This window comes from Equus asinus, chromosome 16, assembly GCF_041296235.1.
Source record: "Equus asinus isolate D_3611 breed Donkey chromosome 16, EquAss-T2T_v2, whole genome shotgun sequence".
NCBI classification, from domain to species: domain Eukaryota; kingdom Metazoa; phylum Chordata; class Mammalia; order Perissodactyla; family Equidae; genus Equus; species Equus asinus.
Window position 1 is genome coordinate 32,396,768 of NC_091805.1, and position 21,795 is coordinate 32,418,562.

At 35.2% G+C, this 21,795-nt stretch overlaps 1 protein-coding gene across 1 annotated transcript in view; it reads right to left on the reverse strand.

Annotated features, from left to right (window-relative positions):
* DPYD (dihydropyrimidine dehydrogenase) overlaps positions 1-21,795 on the reverse strand; it is a 768,359-nt gene that overhangs the window by 386,958 nt on the left and 359,606 nt on the right. The window contains exon 12 of the mRNA XM_044748877.2: positions 21,549-21,733. Within this exon, the coding sequence (XP_044604812.2) occupies positions 21,549-21,733 (185 nt within the window). The remainder of the gene's footprint in view (positions 1-21,548; positions 21,734-21,795) is intronic.

A 21,795-nucleotide genomic window follows, 5' to 3' on the forward strand; every position in this document is an offset into this window, starting at 1 on the left:
AGACACTTTAGGCAACCTCGTGTCTGATGCTGATAGCAGAAATACACATGGCTCCATATTCTTTATGAGGTGAGGTGAATGACATCATAAAAGCTTTCTTCTCTTCTTATGGCTTTGTACTGAACTACCTAATCTATTCAATGTTACAGACAAATTTTAGTTTCTTAACAGTTTTAGTCATATGTGGCATTAGGCAATAGCCCAAGGGGGCAAATATATATTTGTAGTTCAACCTGCAGTTCTTAATTTATGTAGTTTTAATTAAATAAAAAATTGCTCTGGAATTCTTAAGAAGGATGCTGCCATAATATTTAGAAAGAAAATGATTTGGACAAACTGCAAGATTTTCCTTAAGCCTCAAAACAAAAACAAAAAGCAAACACACCAAAGCAAACAACAAAAAATAAACACACTCATAAAATTCCTTCAGATGAGAATAATAGCTTCTTGTAAAATACCTATTTTCCTTTATTGACAAAAATACTACTGATATATATGTGTGTACGATGTAACCTAAAATCTTTACTTGTAATAGGCAGTCTTTTTTCACACTGTGCATATACAGGGTTATTTTTGTTTTGGCTTTGTTACTTTTGCCACAGTGTGGTGCTACAGCGACCGGTCTGTTCAACCTCACAGTATACTCACACCCTAATGTATGCCTCCTTGTCTGATGTTAAAAGCCTGTTCTCCCCTAAACTCTTGCTCAGGGAACTCAAGCATCTCAAATTTCACCTCTCACCATAAAGCTTATTCCTCCCAAATCCTAGTTGCAATCTCCTAACTCATATTTCCAAGAGACTTCAAGACCTTTGAATGTAGATGTTTTGCCATTAATTCAAACTCAACTCCTTCAAAATGTATTTCATCATATTCCCTTCTAAAGAATGTTATCCAGATTTTCAATTTCAGACAATAGTATTTTTCCAGTGATCCAACAGTGTTAGTAAATAACAGATACAAGAAACAGCCTAGATGTCGAATAATGAGGATTAGTTCCCCAATGATACTACTGTACAAAAGAAAGTTATGGTGGCATCGGAAATGATACAGAAAAAAAAAGAATCTATTGACATGAAAGAATGTTTATCCTATTATTAAGTGAAAAAATAGTGGGCTAACATTATATGTAAATCCAAAAGATTTCAGTAAATATACACATGCATATATATTTTGCTATATGTCTCTCTATTTATCAGCTATCATAAAGGGTAAACATCAATATGTTAACCAGAGCTCTCTCTTAGAATTGAGATTTTAGATGACCTTCAATTTTTAACTTTTTGCTTATTGTATTTTTCATATTTTCAATAAATTACCATAAATTAATTTATATAAAACAAACAGAATCAAAGGTGTATTAAAACAATTTCTTAAAAGAAGCAATAAAAACTCATTAAGTGAAGATCAAGGTAAACAGATTTCTATGTAGTTTCTTCCACAAATTGTCCCAAATAAATCTTTTCCACTATATTTATCACTATTCATAAAAGTTAAAAATATTTAGAACTAGAACAAAGAGATGATTTACCTTAAAAGTTTTATTTTTTAAAGAGAGAACTAAGGTTGAGGAAGTTGAGTAACTGTAAGTTACTCAGTTAGTGGCAAAGTCACAATAAAATATATATTTTCTTGTCTTGTTGACTAACCTTCCTTCTAGTATCTTAAGCCATCCCTCAGAAACTAAATGTTTCAATCATTCCCCCTCAAAAATACTCTGTGGCTCTCTGCCTCTGCACTTTTCACATTCCATATCTTTCTTCTTCACCTACTGAAAAATTCCCCATTCTGAGGCCCTCCTTGGCCACTATAGACAAATAATTGTATCTGGGCTATTCCTAGGGAATAAAAAACAACATTTTTGTAATTTATTAATTCCATTGAAAATACGTGGTTACATGTTTAAGAACCAATATGCTTAAACTTCTCCATTTCTTAAGGAAACCAGTTTCAAATTTCTTTGTGTGGCATATACTGATCATTTCCATAACATAGTGTCCATTTCTGAGTTAGACTTAATTCCTAACATTCATATAGAACTATTTTTATCCATTTATATATTCAATAGGTACTTCTTGAGAACTTTGGGATACAGAGATGAAAAAAGCAGCCAAGGTCCTTGGAGATTACACCCTGAAAAATATACATAAAGCTACCAACCGACCAAACACAAAATTAAAACACAGATAGTTCATCACACTGCCACATGTCTCCAGGTATTCTCGGATGTCCTTCCTCTGGCCTCAAATACAATCTAAGACTGTCTTCATCGGCTGAACTCCTAATCATCCTTCCAAACTCAACTCATTCGTGCAAATATATGCTTCCTGGGGCATCTCCTAAATACACTCCATACCTTTGTCTGTTCTAACTGACTACTCTGCTATTTTACAATTTAAAATATGCTTCTACCTTCGTAGTCATCATACTTGCCTGTACCTGTTAATTTTCTTTTCAAACAGAACATGAGCTTCTTGAGGGCAGTGACTATATCCTATTCAAATTAGTGTCTCCATTAGAATTAGAAATGTTATATATACATATAATATGTATATATACTATATAATACAATAAATATTTTTAATATCTACATATTATAGATACATATATATAATAGTTATTCTTAAAGGCAACTCTACCTTCTATAGAGACAAAGATAAATAAAATCACTTTTCTACATGGCAGCTCTCAAATATGTTTTAAAGAACTATCATATTCTTTATCTCCATTTTCCCCTATTCTAAACATTCATATGTTTATAATTATTTTTCATAAAAATGCTTTTCAATATCCTAGTTGTCCTTTGTTGGATATCTCATTTACCTTTCAAGCTCTGAAATTGAGGAATCTGCTAATATAGTCGAAAGGGTTAAATACAAGAACCTGAATTTTCTTGCAATATCCCCCTTCCCTTCCCTTTCTAAAGCAGGAACTGTCTTATAATCTGGACATCACCATGATCTCTCTGGTTGCTCCAAATACACTTAATGGAAACACGAAAAAAAAAAACCCACAGAATCAAAAGAGGCTGAAGTAATAAAGAGCTGAAAAAAGAGGGAGATGAAGAAAGAGGGAGAGGGTAAAAACATGCATTAAGGACGTCCAGCAGATTTTTAGAATGTAAAGACAAAAAGTAACATGTGTTTTATAGTAGCCATTATCAAACATAGGAGACAATAAAAATGAGAGGGATGGGTAAAGATGACTTTTTTAACAGGTTCTTTTGTTTCCCTCAGAATTTTTTAGGGTAGGCTGAGTACAGATTTTAGTCACTTAAAATTCAATTAAAAAAATTAACTCCACAACATACATAGACTATGAGAGGTCTCAAATTTAACTGGATTACACTTAAATTTTCTCATTTAATTTCCATCTACAGAATCCTTCTTCGGTACCAGCAGAATAAAGCATAACCTCCTTAGCACTATATAATCCCAATGGTGATCTGGGCTCTTCCCCCTCCCCACCCTTCCTAATCTCATCTGTCACCCTTTCCACTTCCACTCTCATCTACTGCCACTCCTCACAACATTTTATGCTTCAGTTTATTAAACCACTTCTAATTTCTCAAACAAAACAATATCATTAATTCACCTATGCATTTCAACTTTTTTTTCCCCCTAAAATATTCTTTCCTGTCTAGCTTTTCTGCTTTGAAAATTCCACCTAATCCTTTAAGAGTCAGTCCTACTGTCATTTGTGCTAGAAAACTTCCCTGGCCCTTCACAAACAAAATTACTCCCTTATCATTCTCTGTGCTTATTTGCTTATGTAAATATGTCTCCTACTTAATTTAATTTCAGCACCTAGCATAAGACTAGGCAGAAAGATACTCAAAACATTGGTTGAATGCATCAGACTAGTGAGTGACCTTGGGTACTTAGCTCCTTTTTCGCATCAGCTCCCAGTAAGATGCTAATCAATTTAGATGTAATAATCATCAACTATATTCCACATATATAAAAATCCATTATTCTGAGATTCTAATGTACAGTAACATTCAACTGTCAACTTCTGGAAGACTGTTGAACTTAACAGAGGCTCTCAAAAGAGCCATCTAGTGGGAATGGTAAATAACCGCTCTGGGCAATTAAGTTACTATGTAAACATATATATTTATATTCTATAACTCAGTCACATAAAGTGACATAAGAGTTCATCAACCTCAGAATTTTGCCAGGGTCCAGCTTAAAATCAAGCATTTTTCTGCCCGCCCTGATTTTTAACTTCCAGCTTAGAATGGACCCCTTCAGGTGCAAGTAACAAAAACTAGCCTCAGATGGTTATTATGAGGTTACAGAAGTAGCTCATGAAACAAGCAGGAATGCATCTGGGCCTCCAGGAAGGGCTGGGAATCCTCGCAGAAAGCCAGAGGATCTGTCTCTCCTCTCCTCTTCTAGGTGCATCTAGTTTCTTCTGTCTCTGCCAATTGGTTGATATTTTTATCCACAGTGGTTGATATTTTATAGGTCTAGCCCAGTCATTTTTAAATCTACATGTTAAAAACATTTAGAGAGTTTTTTAAATTCTGATGTCCTGGTCAAATAGACTCAATACTAAATATATCAGAATCACTCAGAGCATGACTCAAGCATTACTATTTTATAAAATCTCTTCAAGGGATTGCACTGTGCATCCAAGGCTGAGAATCACTTCTTTAGATATGTGAATGCTCCTCCTAATTCTTAATTCTCATGTAAGACATTCAAGTTTGGCCTTGATTGTGTTAGATGTCTACCTTATTCAAATAAGTGGCTACCAGCAGCTTGTTCACAAGAAGAAAATATTATTGTAAGCTGGGCAGATATTCCAAAAGGTGCTTATATGGGGACCATGATCTGCTTATAAAGCATCAATTCTGACAACCATCAATACGTTGTGCAAATGTCAAGACCTACTGAAAAAATAGGACACCTAATTTATTAACAAAATCAATGATACTTGTCTACTTGCAAATAATACTTATGCCAGACCCAATGGTAGGTGTTTTGTACTTATTCTCTTTTTTCAATCACAACTTTTCAAGATAGGCATTATTCTCTTATTGAAGATGAGGAAAGTGAGGTTCAAAGAAAGTAAAGCACTTGTTTAAAGATAAGCAGCTAATAAGTGATAAAGCAAGTCCTGAATCTAAAGCTTATGCTTACTCCATTATATAAGCTGCACCCATTTACACAGACATTATTTTTCTAAAGTATTAATGTCCTTAAAATGGGACTGAGCTGAAAATTATTTATGAGTGTTTGATTGAACATACACGCAAATACACACATACACACACACATAAGTACACATTGAAAAATCTATTATCAAAAATAAAAAGTATATACTATCCAGATACTAATAATATAATCAATTGTAATGCCTTTCATTTGAGAATGAAAGAAAAACAAATACAATCTTAACCTATAATGGCCTATTATTTTATTATTACATTATTACTCTTTATGACTGGCATTCTTCTATTATACCTGGCTGGGTTATGGAATTATAGACAGAAAAATTTGCATGTATAAGAGTGATGATGTTGGAGAAAAGCAAATCACATCATAATTATGCATCCCAGTTGCATTTTTCCCTAATTTGCTTTACTAGAATGAAAATTTAATAAAAATTTTTAAAAAGCACTGTTAAAAGCAAGACTCCTGGCAGTGTTATATTTGATTGAAGAAGAGAAAACCACCACCACTATGTTCCATTCAATTTAAAATCATCAAACAGCTTTCACTTACTAATTTTATTTATATTCCATTGTTATATAACTACAATGGCCCCTATCTTGGGGTACAGCTGCGCTAGAAGCATCCATTTTGAGGTTATTTTAAGGCAAAGAATAAATAACATTGTGCAGCTACTTATGACTAGATTAATTCATAGCCTGGATTAATGCATTAATTAACTCTAGCTCAGTTACTTTGCCCTTTGAAGAAATATCTATTGAGGGAAAAAACTTGCAAAGCAGAAATTAATTTGGATTAGCTGCTTACATGGTGGAAAGGCCTAGGTATGGTGATTAGAACTACAACATAAAATCATATTTCATTTCTCTATCTTGAGAAATTACTATTTGTAATGAAAATTTTAGAAAAGATATGAGGCTATTGAAAAGTTTCTAAAAAATAATAACCCCATTTTATTTGCTTTTTAAAGGATTATATTCACATTGGTCTCAATAAGATACTTGTAACCTGAGCATAGAATAAGGTTACAAAATTAAATGGTATTAACTCAAATCCACGTGACCTTTTTCCCCATCTACTCTGTCTTCACCCCTAGCTACCAGCTCTTTAGCAACTTAAGGGAATATCATGCAAAAATTCCTCTGCCCTTCAACAAAAAAACTATTCCTCTCCCAATTTTCCTCATTCACTATACGAGACTATCATTCATCCAGCTTAAGTAAAAAAAAATCTGTGTATCACTCTTGGCATCTCGTCTCTCTCATTCTGTATTTCTATTTCACCAGCAAATGTAACGACTCTGTCTCTAAAATACATGAATCCATGCACTTCTGTCCATTCTCACTGCCACTAATGTCTCTTGCTGGGACTATTTCTTACTGATTTCCTTGCTTCCTACTGAAATCCACTCTTTACTTTGGACCAGAGTAGACTTTTAAAAACATAAGGTTGATTGTTTAAAACTTTCCATTAGTTTCTCATTGCATTTTGTTAATATTCACACTCTTTATTATAGCCTACAAGATCCTTCACGATCTGGTCTTGGCTTCCTAACCAAATTTACCTTATGCCACTCTCTATGGAAATACACGTATCGGTCACATATGACTTCCATCAAACTCTATCTTTCCCTAGGTGTTGCACTTGCTATTCAGGCTTTTTTCATTCTTCTGTTTCCACGTAAACTTTACTCTCACTGCCGAGTACCAGCTCTTTTAGGAACTGCTATGGACTACATTGTGTCCCCTCCTCGTCAATTCCTATGTTGAAGCCCTAACCCCTCTCAAAGCGATGGTACAAGGAGACAGGGCTTGTGGGAGTGAGATGAGGTCATGGGGGTGATAATACCATGATGGGATTAGTGCCCTTAAAAGAAGAGACACCAGAGAGCACACTCTTTCTTTGTCCCGGGAGGACACAGAGAGAAGTTACCTATCTACAAGTCATGAAGAGAGCTCTCACCAGAAGCTGATCATGCTGGCACGCCGATTTCAGACTTCCAGCCTCACAGAACTGTGAGAAAATAAATTTCTGGTGTTTAAACCATCTGGTTCATGGTATTTTTTTATGGCAGCCCAAGCTGACCAACAAAGCAACCTATGGTAGAATCATCAACAAGCTAAGTGAACTTAAGGAAATGTGCTTCCTAAATCTCATGTGTCCTATCATCTAAAATATTTCCTCAGCATATTCAATTTTTCAACAATATTTATGAAGTGCTTACTATATGGTAAGCATTATGACCAGGTACTAGGAACACAGCAGTACACAAAGTTCATTTTCTGGTCTCATGGATCTTATGTTATAGAGTGATGGTGGAGGAAGGAAGGAGACAGACAAAACCATAGATGAGCGTGTGTGTGCATGTCTGTGTGTGTGGCTTTAAGTGGGTTCTCCTCAGAAACAGGTGCACAGAAAGTGGGGAAGGGCGCAGTGGGGCTGGGTCCAGGGAAGGTTTCCATTTGGGCAGCCTCAGAGGCTTCTTTAATAAAGTAACATCTGAGCAGATACCAGAAAGAGGTGAACAAAGAGTCATGCATACATCAAAAGAGTTTTGGTAAACTCTCTTTATGACTTTGAAATGAATGGTCCAATTTACCAGTTGAGCTACAGCAAACACTGGGTTTTTAAAAAAATTCTACTAATTGTAACATCATCCATTAAGAAAATAGCATAGACTATTACTCAGAGCCTCTATTTCTACAACTCAAAGAGCTTGTTAAAAGGATAAAAGCGTGAATTAACTTGAAGAAATGGCTTGTAAGTCAGCCAAAGATCCCCTCCAAATAATACATAACATGTTGACAAATTTTCAAAAGTGTCAATCAAGAAGGTAACAATTGCCATATTCACAGGCCCAGGGGCAAAGGTGGCAACACTGCTGACAAGATGTCTTACTAGAGTAAGAAAAGCCTGGTGACCAGCACAGGGTGGTGCCTGACAGCAAATCCATGTAGCACAAACGAGTAAGTATGATCAAGGTGAGAGTGATGAAGGTAAATAAAAGAAGCTGACATTTAAGAAAGGTGACAGCAGCAATGTTAAATATTAAGACTTGGAATAAAAAGCTCAAAATTGTAAGTCAACAACCTACCAGGTAATACCTGCTTTTGTGTTAACCTATTAACCCTTGTATTGCTGGAAGGAGAAGTTTCTGAATCAGACTAAGATGCAGGGAGAAAACCAGTGTAGTTGCTCAGAGGTCACTTTGTGACCCCAATCAGGTCAGCGAGCCCTCTTTAAACCTCATCTGTCTCATCTTTAAAACACTTATTGTGAAGGACGGTCGTGGGGATCAACCAAGAAAAATTATCATGTACTGGTACGCTCATTTTCTTCTTTCAATTTCCATGTTAACTGTACCCCTACCACCTGTTTTAGCAGACTAAAGTAGTATCCATCACCAAGGAGTCAAATGAACTTGAAAACTGCCTCCCAAACTTCATGTACCTCACAATGTAAAATGTTCCCTCGGCATGTTAAATTTTTCAAGCATATTTACGGAGTGTCTACTACATGGTAGGCATTTGATTGGCCAGCCACTTACTATGAGGTAGGCACTGATCTAGACACCAAGGACACCACAGAGAATAACCACAAAAAAAACCATTTGAAGGCTACATTCTCAATGGATGTTGTCTGGTACACAATGACTGTAAAATACATGAGGAGTGATCTAAAAATGAAATAAGGTAATTTTGAGGACTGGTTGCATGGATTACAAAAGCCCTGTACCATTGCGCTCATCCCCATTCTAGCGTAGAGTTCTCTGATGACTGGCAGGCACTTGCCTATGTGGTCTGACTTCCACATGCTCAGCTGGAGCTCAACCAAAGAGAACACCATGAGGAAGAGGTGGGATGGTTATTGAAAAAACAGCAGGGCTGAGAATGAAAAAATTTGAGTTCTGGCTCCAGCATAGCCATTACCGAGTTTCAACACCTTAAGAAAGGCATTACATTTCTCCTGTTCTTTTTTTTATGGATGTTATTCCCGTCTTTACCTCCTTGAGGATCTTTAATATATTTATCTTAAAGCCCTTTCAGATAGTTCTATTATTGCTCTATTCTCCTGAGCAAATTCTCCTATTACTTGAGTTTGCTCTTTTAAAGTTTGTTCCCCAGCTTCCTGACCCATATGTTAAGTGGTTGAATCAAATGATCTCGAGGGCCCTATCCATCTCAACCAACTTCAGCATAGGTTTTCTAATTTGTAAAATGGGAAAAAATGGTTACTCCAGAGGTGATTTTGAGTATAAGATGAATGCTATATCCCTAGATAGATAACAAGATAAATCACTTTTGAATACATTAGATTCTTTATCTTTAACATATATTACTTGGGTTTCAGAACCATAAAAAGTTATAATTTTGTCCTTTTTATGGATGAAAATAGTGAGGTTCAAGACAACACATCTGAGATTTTTAAAGTTTTTAAGTCCTTGAGCTGGGAATTCCACCTCTGTGACTACATCGTGCTGTCTCAGAGTCATCAATGAGAGAACTAAAAGGCAGAATGACATTCCTAAAGGTCCAAAGGCAGAATTAAGGAGTAATTAAGTCAGGACTTGAACCCAGGTTTCCCGATCTTCAGGCTTCCATTACACCACCTGTATCTGGATATTTTTCAATCTGATCCTTTACAATTTGTATAAGACTCAAATTTACTAAATCACAGAATACAGAGGAACACGATTCTGGTTAAAATTTCCAACTGAGTTATTTTGCATTTGAATTTCCCCCAGCAAACTAAAGGTTTTCGGTGCTTTGTTCTAATGCAATGTTGTCATCAGTGCCATTGAGCCCCAGGCATCAGGGCACTGGAGAAATGGCATGGAATTCTTAACACCTACAGCCCATTTGGACCAAGTGACACTACAGTGGCTAATTTCTTTCAAACTCCAGCAGCACACATTGAGGTCAGGTTCTGAATGGCATGGATCAGATTTTTCAGAGTTATATTTTCTACCCATTACAATCTTGAGTTATCTGCCTGAAGTAGCAATCTACTGCTATATTGGTAAGGAAATATTCTGCTTTTATGGAGACAATTTCATTTTAAATTACTTTTCAGGTCAAACGCTGCCATTTAATAAAAGTTTGGAACCCTATACTAAGTCAATAAAAGGCATTAAAATTACTTATTAGTCATGGTATTTTCTTCCTCTATCGTCAACTAGATAGTTTTGTTTTGATAGCTCCATTAGATATAGGCTCACTCCTCATTTTTTCCGTGATTTCTTTTTATAACATATAGATATTATAAAGAATAAATCCCCCTTCATACACAAAGAGTTACACATTACTACAAATAGAGGTTTTAATAGAAAAAGTGCCAAGTCTCTGATACTAAATAATTATTTTAAAATATTAGCTAGAGAATACACTAAAAATTAACCTGAATGTACCATCAAAAAGGCAAATTCTTTAGATCATACTATAGGGTTACTGTATGCTTATTTATAAGCACTGGAAATGGACTTCATTTTTCAATGCCTGTAAGTAAATTTAACCTTACTAGTTCCACTGAAAGGGATAAAAATGAGATCACATGCACTCTGATTCTGGTTCAGTCTAAAGGCCCAGTTTCCCAGTGAGAAATTGGGCTGAAGTCATCTCAATACTGTGATCCTGACCAAGTGGAAAAACAGCATGGAAACAGCATTTAGCCATGACATACTTCAATATTATTTTTTGGAGGCTATTACTATCTCAAACTGAAGCCATTATGATTTAAAACTGTCTTTTTATTGATATTCATTGTTTTTCAACCTGACAGTGGCCAATGATTTATATCAACCTTCTCTTAACATAGGAATTAAAGAGTTTGCAATATATCTTAAACTGAAGGACACTTTTTCAATAGGTCTGAAGATTTTAATACAGTTGTCATTTCAAAAGCCTTACCTCGTCTCAGTTGGAGAGGGGGTTAGAGAAGAAGCCAGCTCCATTGATAGGATTGTTTTTATCTCAAGCAGTGGAGGATTCAAAAATTAGTATGACATATTGATGATGCCTTTTTTTTTTTTTTTTAAAGCATCTTTATTCTCTAAGTGCAGGAACACTGCAGTTGACTGTCAATCATTAAATCACAAAATGAAGTCCTTTGCCTGGCTAGGAGATGTGCAACTATACCAATGCTGGTAAACTAACCACCAAATTATAGCCTTTTCTCCTGCCTCACCCAGATTTCACAGGGGCTGCACACCCAAATAAATGCCTCTTGGCTACCCATTCATCTAACAGCTGGAAAGATGACACTTGACATTTGGAAACTTTCCTGTGAAGATTGCTGCAAGGCTTTCCCATTAGCTTCCTGGTGAGACTGTAAGGTCGAATGAGCTGCCTCAAAACCTGCAAAGGGTAACGGAAATACTCTAATATTAAGCCGGTGCAATTTAAATTTCTAATTCTCACATCATAGTTCTTCAGATATTGTAGAAAACCATTGGTATATTTCAGGGCAAAAGAATGCCTTTGAAGATGTGGAATTAAAGTGATATTTTAAGCAATGATAACGATGTGTCTTTTATTTAAAGTTGGAGCTGAAGGTCTTCGAAGCAACAGAGACTTGGACATAGATAAGTTCTTCTAAGTTTGTTTTCTAAAATCCTAGACTGCCATATTTTTAGCAGCTGTTCATCTTGGACCAGAGCAGACATCTTTAACATGAGGCACAGCTGCTACCATTCTTCAGGTTTTCACATCATAAACATTATTAGAGATAGTTTTAAAATTCTTATAATCCAACAATGTGGTTTCATTCTGAAAATCATTGAGCCCAATATAAAGTAAAAGTGTAAATATTCCATTATTAAGAAAATGCTGTGATCTCATAAATCTTTTAAGTATAAACATATGCCTTTCTTTCCTCTTTAGAAAGATAATTCCTTTTAAAGAGACCTCAAATCAGAAAGTTTTAACAACCTGACTGTTCACTAAAGATATTAGACAAAATCCCTCACATAATCTCAAGCCCTAAAAATGGGAGAAGGTGAAAGATTTCATTTACTGATATGAATGCACATAATTCAATTAGCTTTATAGCAATGATCCTTTTGCACTGTGTTCAATTTCAAATTCCCCATCTTCAAAGTGTCCTTACAATTTTCTATTCTTGTTTGTTCACTCAGTATTTCTCAAGGAAAGATTGACAAGAATGAATAGGCCTCTCTAAATGTTCAGTCATATGTTCAAATGTAGATAAAATTAATAATACGATTAGAAAGGAAAATGAAACATTTAAAAAATATATGCACAAGGGCATTGAAGAAACAGGAGACATGAATTATATAACTTTCAATCTTGAATTAATCACCATCTGGGACTGAAATCATTTTTTAAAAGTTACTTTAGTGATACTGAATTGGACCTCGTTAGCAACAATGACAGACAGGGATTCCTACAGATGTGCATCTCATGGCCCCAAATCACAAGTCAACACAAGGATAAGCCTAGCTTTTCCACACCATTTCATCAGGGAGTCTCAGCTCACAGGAAGAAAATGGAATACTCAGCAATGAGTGGACTCCTCCTTTCTCTTAAAACTAAAATCACAACTACCATTTTGTACTCACTCACTCTATGGTGGGACTCTGGCATAAAGCTCTCTCCACTAGGTACTGAAGTCACAAATTCATTTCACATAGTCTATTGAACTGCCATCAGATGGTAATGACTTTCTGTCACTCCTGACCTGGGGCAGATTTGAACTAGTGACCAAGAGGTTAAAGGCTCTGTATCTCATTACCAATCCCCTGAGCTACCTAGTTCCCTCAACAACTAGTGATTCTGTTGTGCCTCAATCGAACCAGAAGGACATACACAAAAACCTTAAGCGGCAGAAAAGTAGGTCATCACTCCAAGGAATTTACGATAGTTTTGAAGAACTTTACAAACAACTATTTCAAAATATGCCCATATTCTATATACAGCTGAGAAGAATCACAGTGACTATTAGAGAACTTCATAACCTTCATTAAAATATCATATAAGCTTCACCGTTGAGCTGAAAAACACTGCAGAAACCTAAAACTTAAAAGATTACCTGTGCTCTGTGATCTCATTGGGTTAAGAAAGACACTTTAGATCTAATATGATGCCAGAATATTTATGTATGTATTTTGGATATCTGTTCTAAGATAATTCTGTCACAAGAATCAGTTTCAGGGAGGATTGACAAATTAGAAAGAATAACATAGATTTATAAATGAAATAATCAAAACAGTATCAGGCACCTTAACATGGATACTTGCTATAGGAATACAGCATATTTTAATAAAGGATAAAGTTTGAGGAGGAAACAAATAAGAATATCACTTGGGAACATGCACATAGACAAACTCATGTATATATAAAAGAAATATTGAAACTAAACCAGTAATGAAGATATTAACTTTTTGTTGTTGTTGAAAGTTGACCTCAAATGTTGGCTGCCAATAAACAATATTCTATAACTGTTCGACGTTAATTATTCTGTAACTAAGTATTCAGAGACTCCTCAAGTCACTTGCAAGCACAATAATCAAAACATTTTTTAACGTTCAACGTCTCAGTGTCTCCCTCCTTATCCTTTGCAGTTTCTTATAAGTGTTTGATTTTCACAGAATGAATTCTACCTGGAAGAAACTGGGTGTTCTTTTCCATTTCATTCTCACCTATATTTGAAGAAGGTCTATACAAATTCTTTTCTTTATTTGAATTTCTCTTCCTACCTGTTCATTTTGTATTTATCCCTCCACTAATAACTCTTATCTTTTGTCTCAATATTTATCTTTCTATCACTATAACTGCTTTTATAGCAGCTACATGTGAATTTAGTTGACTCCATCCACTAATAGTAATAAATATTGTGATATTTTAAAGTTGCATCTAAGAGAGAGTGAATTTAAAACAGAATTCTGAACCACAGAATAATGACATAACTAAAAGTTCTTCTAATGATGTAATCAAACCAGTGGTTTTTGATGTTATAATTTCCATATATTTAAGACAGACTTTATTTGACAAAATGTCCCACATTTATAATTTCATCTTCTCAGAATTACCATGATTAATTTAGGGAAAATAAGTTGCTGATGTAGGATTAAAATTTAGAAGAATTCAGCTCATATTCCATCTCCAAGTTTGTTCTCAGTGGAGGATACAGGATGGTGTGGTATCATATAGCCTTTCTTCCCCTCTACTTTTTGTGACTAAATTTGTTTATATGTTAATACTAGAACAAAGCACGTGCAATCTTCTGAATAATTATATTTTTGCAAATTAATAACATTTGGTATCATGCCTTCTCTTTAGTGATTTGCAAAGAAGGACCCTAGGCATCTTATAGACTCTCTTAACCAAGTTAGACGCACTTAACAGATTCACTGGACTAATTCCTCTTTTCCTTTTCCTCAGTGAGACACAGAAAGGACAGCCAAGGAGTGCTGAATCTATGTAGTGAGTAGGGGACTCCTGTGTGCCGATGGACTTTCTACTCTACCAGTTGAGCTGTGTGCTTATTAAGACTCAGTTGAATGTTCCTCATCCCATTTGTCTTGGTTATAAATATAAATACAAATTATGTAAATTGATGAGCTACAGGAATGTGAAAAGAAAGGAGGTTGATTCTGTGGAAACTAAGTTGAATGTTTTCAAAACATTTAAGAAAGGTGAGTTACTAAAAAAAAAATTACTTCAAATTAGGTTTGGATTAAACAACTCAAATGACAGTAGAGCAACCATATAAAAATCTAGAGAACTGCTTCCCATATTTCTTGAAGGTGTTGCTCCACTTTAAAAAACAAAACTAGAAATTGAGGACAATATATTATAGTGAAGTTTAGACCATAAATATTATGAACCTCCAACCACTGGGTTCAAAATGCCTTACCCTTGCTTTTGTTTTTTTTTCAAGAAAGGAAAATGAGAAAACATCTATATGATTTAAATTAAAAGGATATACTTAATGTATGCGTATGTGCTTTATGCAAATCCCCATTTGAACTTTTTCAGACTAACCGATGAATTATTGATTTTTACTTCACAGGATAAGAGAACTTCTTTGTACTTCTGTGTTTTTAAAAGAATGTTCTGGATTTAACCAATTTACTGTTAATGAATGTTCTGGATTTACCAATATAATTAAAACGCCTCATTTTTATCCTCAATTAACAGTTAGGTTTAGGTCTTTAATCATACTAATTGAGCTAATTGTTAAAAAGTACCAAGGAAGTAGTTCAGTACAGGGGAAAATAATATATAGACATGTATGTGTTCGAATCCTGGCTTTGTTATTGACAGGATATTGACTTTGAATAGGTTTCTTTATCATTTTGGCCTTTATTTTTAAAAGCTGTGAAATAAAGATAATGATACCCATTAAACGAAGTATTGTAACAAAAAAACTACAATGTATAATACACGTTAAACAAATAGTAGTCATTATTAGTGATTAGACAAGTGAATATAAAAGGTATGTTCCAAGGAGGATAAAAATCAAGGATCACTTCTTTCATTAGCTTTCTCCCATCATTTTAAGTCAACTGACCTCTGCTCCTTGACTACTTTAGCTCCTCGACTACCCCTAGGCTACTGTATTGGTTGTAGTAAACTTATCTTCCCATTACATCTTATCATATATCTTTCTCTAATTATTTCACATAAGTAATTCTTGAATTCAAACATCATTATAAGCTCCTTTAGGGAAGAAAGTGTTGATGTGGTTACGTTTTTTTCCTAGCACAGAACTTTTTATCTATCCATCTGTACACGCACGCACGCACACACACACACAAACACACAGGGGAAATAAATAAATCCACTAGAAAGAGGCAAGTAAAAGTGCAAATAAATTTTAAAATTTGCAGAAATTTTGCTCAGCTATAGTCATTCTTTCAGTTACATACTCTTTCTTTGGGGACATTATCAAAATTAGCTTTTATTCAGTAATTCTTATTCAACTGGAAGAAGAAAACTTAAATATGCCTGGATTCCACTAACATCACACAGTATTATAAACAATTAAGGTGAAGTCATATTGGATCACTTATTAGTACAACTTCTTAAAGGAGAGTAAGTTTAATATTATAAAATAACGACTCTTAAGATGAGAAATGTCAAAAAATGTTTCTCTCTACACTAATACCAGAGAGGACCCTATAACTTCTTTATGCAAATAATTTCTCCCATATTCTTGTCTCATTACATACCCCAAAGTAAAATCCTAAACTGGGTATTCTCATCATGTTTTAACTCCATCTTAATTCAGATCCTTTCTCCAATTATTCCTATATATTCTCTATGTTTAGGGCCTCTGCTAGCCCAGACTGTCTTTTGATGAAATTTTAAAAAGCTGCCACATAGGTGCAAGGCTTACAGAGCAAGCAGAAGCCATTTTTATGAAAATTCAAGGAGGGTGCTCCTTCCTCTGAATAGAAGTGGCACAAGAAAAGGTACCACTGTTGGTGAGTGAAGCTTGGTCTGGATTTCAGCCAGCTGGTACCCTTGTCTGGGTACCCCTTGAGCAGTAAGCAAACTATACAGTCTTATCCCAGAGAACTAAGTTCCAGCAATTCAAATCACTCAATATTCTTCCGATTTTTCTTATTCTCCCTCTTTACGTGTATTTTGATTTTTTTGAACCCTTTGCTGACTCCACATCCTGATACCCACATCAGACAGAATCAATCATTATCTCTTCCACGGTACCTTTGTGCTTTTACATTTTTAATTATTACATTTATTATATTGTATTAGAAATATGTTTACTGTGTACTAAGGGCAAGTTTTATGTTTTTTTTTTTAAGATTTTATTTTTCCTTTTTCTCCCCAAAGACCCCCGGTATATAGTTGTATATTTTTAGTTGTGGGTCCTTCTAGTTGTGCTATGTGGGACGCTGCCTCAGCATGGCTTGATGGCATGTCGGCACCTAGGATCCGAACCAGCGAAACCCTGGGCTGCCAAAACGGAGCGTGCAAACTTAACCATTCAGCCATGGGGCCGACCCCACAAGTTTTATGTTTTGATTCACATTTATAAACCTAGTGATTAGTGTTATCTATAAAGGATAGCATTATTATTTTTTAAATTTTATCGTTCATTGAATGAGTGAGTGAACCCATGCATGAATGACTATATGGATAGACAGATAGATGTACATGGATAATAAATGAATGGCTAAATAAAATGCTTTTCTAATTAGCTGAAATAGCCTCTTTCAATTTTCACCTGCTAAAACCCTATACTTTGGCTTTCTATTCAAATCTGCTATCTCACCATTTTTCTCTGATGTCATTTTGACAATCCAAAGAGAATGATCTCTAATAACCCACAACAATACAAACAACAAATACTTATAGCTCAGATTCTCTATTAAGAGCTTTCCATAAATTCTTTTACATAATCTTCCCTGTAACCCAATAGGGTAGCAACTCTAATTATTATTGCTTATTTATTAATGGATCACTTATTTACCCCTGAGAAGACCACGTCCTGGAGCAATGCAGTAACTTGACCAACGTCACACAGTTTGAAAATGTTGCAACTGGGTTTGAAATCAAGTCTGTTTAACTCAGAGCTCAAATTTCTAACCACTATATTATACCTCTCTTCATTTATTCACTTTGGTACCCTCCCAAAGTCAAGTGTTGGGTCCAACAGCTTGTACTCAATAAGTGGTAATTGATCAAATTAAATAATGAAATTTAAGTGAGGTTCTCATCAGACAACCATGGGAATTACTGAAATCCCAACATAGATGTCTTTAAATACTCACATTTTTCTTAAAGAGTATACTGCAAAGAAATTCTAAATATCCAATTGCAATGATTGCATGTATGAATTAATACTATAACGTGTGTATTAAATCATTTTTTAAAGTACACTATCCAGTATTACACTTGCCCAAAAAAACCAATGTAAAACATAAGGCAAGGTGTTATAAACCTTCATTCATGAATACACTTCAGGCATTACACAAATTTTTCTTAACAAATGCTACATTTCTAAGAAACACTATTTATTTACAGTGACGATGAACTTGCATAACAAATCCATTAGTTTTCTTAACTCCTCTTTAAATTCCTTTAAAATGAATTATCTCATTCTACATATTTTCCCTGTTTAATAGATGAATACACTCCTTATTTTGAGGGTATAACAATAAACAGCTTGGTCACTGGCTTGTGTAGAGACAGATCAGTAAGCAGGCTTCAATCAGGGAAACTTAGGGTGCCAAAGAACACACAAGCAAAACTTGAAGGACAAGTAGGATCCAGACAGATGAAATGGGTGGAGCAAGGGAAAGGCCCAGACTCAGGAGAAATCTTGGTATGTTGGGGGAAATTCAAATTGGCATCACAAGCTAAGGAGTTTGGGCTTTATCTTGAGTGCAAAGAGGAGCCTCTCAAGGGTTTTAAGCGAGGGAATTAAGATCAAACATGTATTCTAGAAAGATGACTCTGGCTGCAGTGTAGGGGCACTGGATTTGACAAGGGAGAAAGCAGAGGCAATTTTGAGAGGCGTTAGAGGCCAGAACTAAGTTAATGACATTGTGGAGACAGAAAAAGCCCACTTTGTGTACATGTTTCTTTTTAGTCTTATCACTGCTTAGCACTTTGCATCCAACATCCTGGCAGGAGATTTTACCTACCTTCCATTTCTACTCCATTTTTAAAATGTAATTCAACACTCTGTTTGACAAGTCTGAATCCTTCAGCCAAATCCAAAACTCCTAGTGGTCAAAAAGTTTTTACTTTATATTTCAAACACTATTATTCCTACAAATATGTATTTTTAAAGTACGTGCGCTTTTTTCATCATTCTTAAAAGTTTGTTTCCTTGCTTTCATGAGTAAGTGGAAGCTAACTAAAACGATGGCTTATTTTTTTTTAATACACATTTATCAGATTCAGGGAAGTAAAAAGATACAGTGAAGTCAAAAGAAAAATACCCTTAAGAATCCTTTCAAATGGTAATTGTGAAGCACTACAAAACCACAATCATCACAAAATAAAGTAAATATTCTCTGTGTATTTTAATTTAAAAGCATTCAGAAGAAAGTTAACGCATGCCATCCTCCACTGACCCATGTTCAGTTTTACCTTTTCAAATCTCTTTAGCGTCTCTGCCTTCCTACCATTTTCACTCCTGCAAACTGAATTCACACATTCACTGGGTTTCATCTGGTCTAGCACAAGAGCCTTTCTCTTATCTCCTGATTCCACTTTCATCTGTTCAAGGAGTTAACAGGCTGATCAGTGAGATATCTGGTCAACCAAAAATTGTACTCTAAGCAAAAAATAAGTGAATTCAAATAAGTGTATGAAGGAGTTTGTACAGAGATAGAATTGACCAGATATATACGAGAGAGGGAAGCATAAAAGAAAATTTAGATAAATAGTTCATAAATAAAAGCGCGTAAAGCAGTGCTGTTTTATAACAAGAAAAGTGTGTGCGTGTGAACACACTAGTGTAAATCCTTCAACTGGGTTTTCTTAAGAAGTACGTCTTCTGAGAATGTGGTGTTTCCTACTTTTCTCATAAACTTTCTTTATATATATATGTTTGTACGTGTTATAATTTCATGTGTTTGAGTGTTTGCTTTAATGCTGTTAGTAAATAAGAAGCCGTCAGCCTCCTATTGGTTTCCAAATTGATTTTGAAAATTGTATTAGTCTGAGTAATCTAGACGTCTAAAGACCACTGATTTAGCGGATTTGAATCTAGGAATCAAACACGCTAGATCCTGAAGGTGGAACAGGTTTGGAGGGTGTGTTTGGTGTAAAAGCAGTACATTTGAAGCATAGGTTAGACAGTCTGTGAGGATGTCCAGCAGACAGCTGGACCATGGAAGAGAGAGCCCTACTGGAGACAGAGATTAGGGAGTTAGGCAGAAGGAGATGCGATTGGGACTTGAGAGCTCTATGAAAATACGAGTAGAATGAGAACGTAAAAATATAGGGTGGTAACTTTTGGGACAGATAGAGCAAAAGGAGCCAAAGCAGGAGTCCACCCCGGGTAGTCGCCTTGAATTGCTTCTTTGGTGTGTTTCTGAGCCAGGGAGACCCTCCAAAGCATGGATGCTACAGAGACTGGAGCCGGAGCCACTCACCAACTTTTCTCCTTTGCGTTTGTGTCTGTTAAAACTACATTCCTCTTTCCCTTCTCTCCACAGCCTAGTCTCTTTTAATTTATGACTGGTTTGAACAGCATTCTCGATTTTAGATCTGGCATCGCCTCCAAAAGACTTCCCAAATCACACCTTTGTCTCCACGCAAAACCCATAAGTTGGTTACTGCCATTCTTGGAGCCCTACATTTCTGCGACACCACACTCCAGTCCAGACCCCAACATCTCAAGCCCCACTAGTGAGAGATGCCAGGAATGAGGTGGGAGTAGGTAGGTGAATTGAACATAAAAAATATGATGTAGTCAGTACCAAGTCTAGGGCCTACCTAGTAGATAGGTAATCCTGTATGAATTACAGAAACAGTAGGAGGACAACCAGAATAGACTAAATGGTCATGAGAAAGAGGAAAACAAATATTCAAGGAAACATTAAAGACAAAGTGAATTTCATTAGTATGTGAGAAACAAACAAAAGAAAGCAAAAGCAGACAGGCAGGATCATAATGTGAATAGAGTCTTTCCTGAATAGGAAGGAGAGAATAAGAATTTTATTAACAAGAGCAAACTTTTCCAGAAATAGTTTATGTAAATGAGGTCACTGTATCTACATTTAACTAAATTATAGAGCAAGAAGAAAACAGAACATTTAGTCAAAAAGTAAGACAACTGAGATGTAGTTATGGCTTTTTCCTGCAAGACAACAAGTTACTGAACCAGAGTATGTTCAACTTTATATTTTATCATTTTTATATTTTGCATTTGTATCATAAAACTAAACAGAGAAAAAAATAATTACAATTGACATTTATAACATATTTTTTTTCTTTCCACTTAGGTGCATATAATTTGGGAAGTGAATAGGACCTCATCTGATCCTAATGGATAGGCAACATAGTTTTCTGGACTGTTTAAGATCACTAGGAACATAGATTCTATCTCCTATCATATTGTGTACCACCCAGATTTGATAAATATATTATCTATGTCTTTAAGCCACTGATAAATATTTTGAACACAGCACAACTAATGACTTCATGGCATTCCACTGGTAGAAATACACAATGGATTTTCAATCAACCAAATAGTTCTACTATCCAGTCCACATTTTAAAAATTTCATCCAAGTAAATATGTGACACATTTCACATAAGATTATTATATACCTTATAGAAATACTCATATGAATGAGTAGCAAAAATAAATGAAGAAGTACTTATCAACTGAAAAAAATTAACTGAAAGTGATGGCAAATGCCTACCTGTACATATTTGTGAATGAACCAAGAAGCTTGCTTGCCATCATTCACTGATTCCACTGTGGTGTTAGCCGTACCAACAATATCACCACCTGCAAACACCCATGGTTCACTGGTTTGCATAGTTTCTGGATCTACTTCTGGGAGACCCCATTTGTTAAATTTTATAGGGCTCAAAGCTTCTTTTACTGGAAAAAAAAAAAAAAAAAAAGAAAGACAACAGGCAATGACTAATCTGTGTATCACGTAA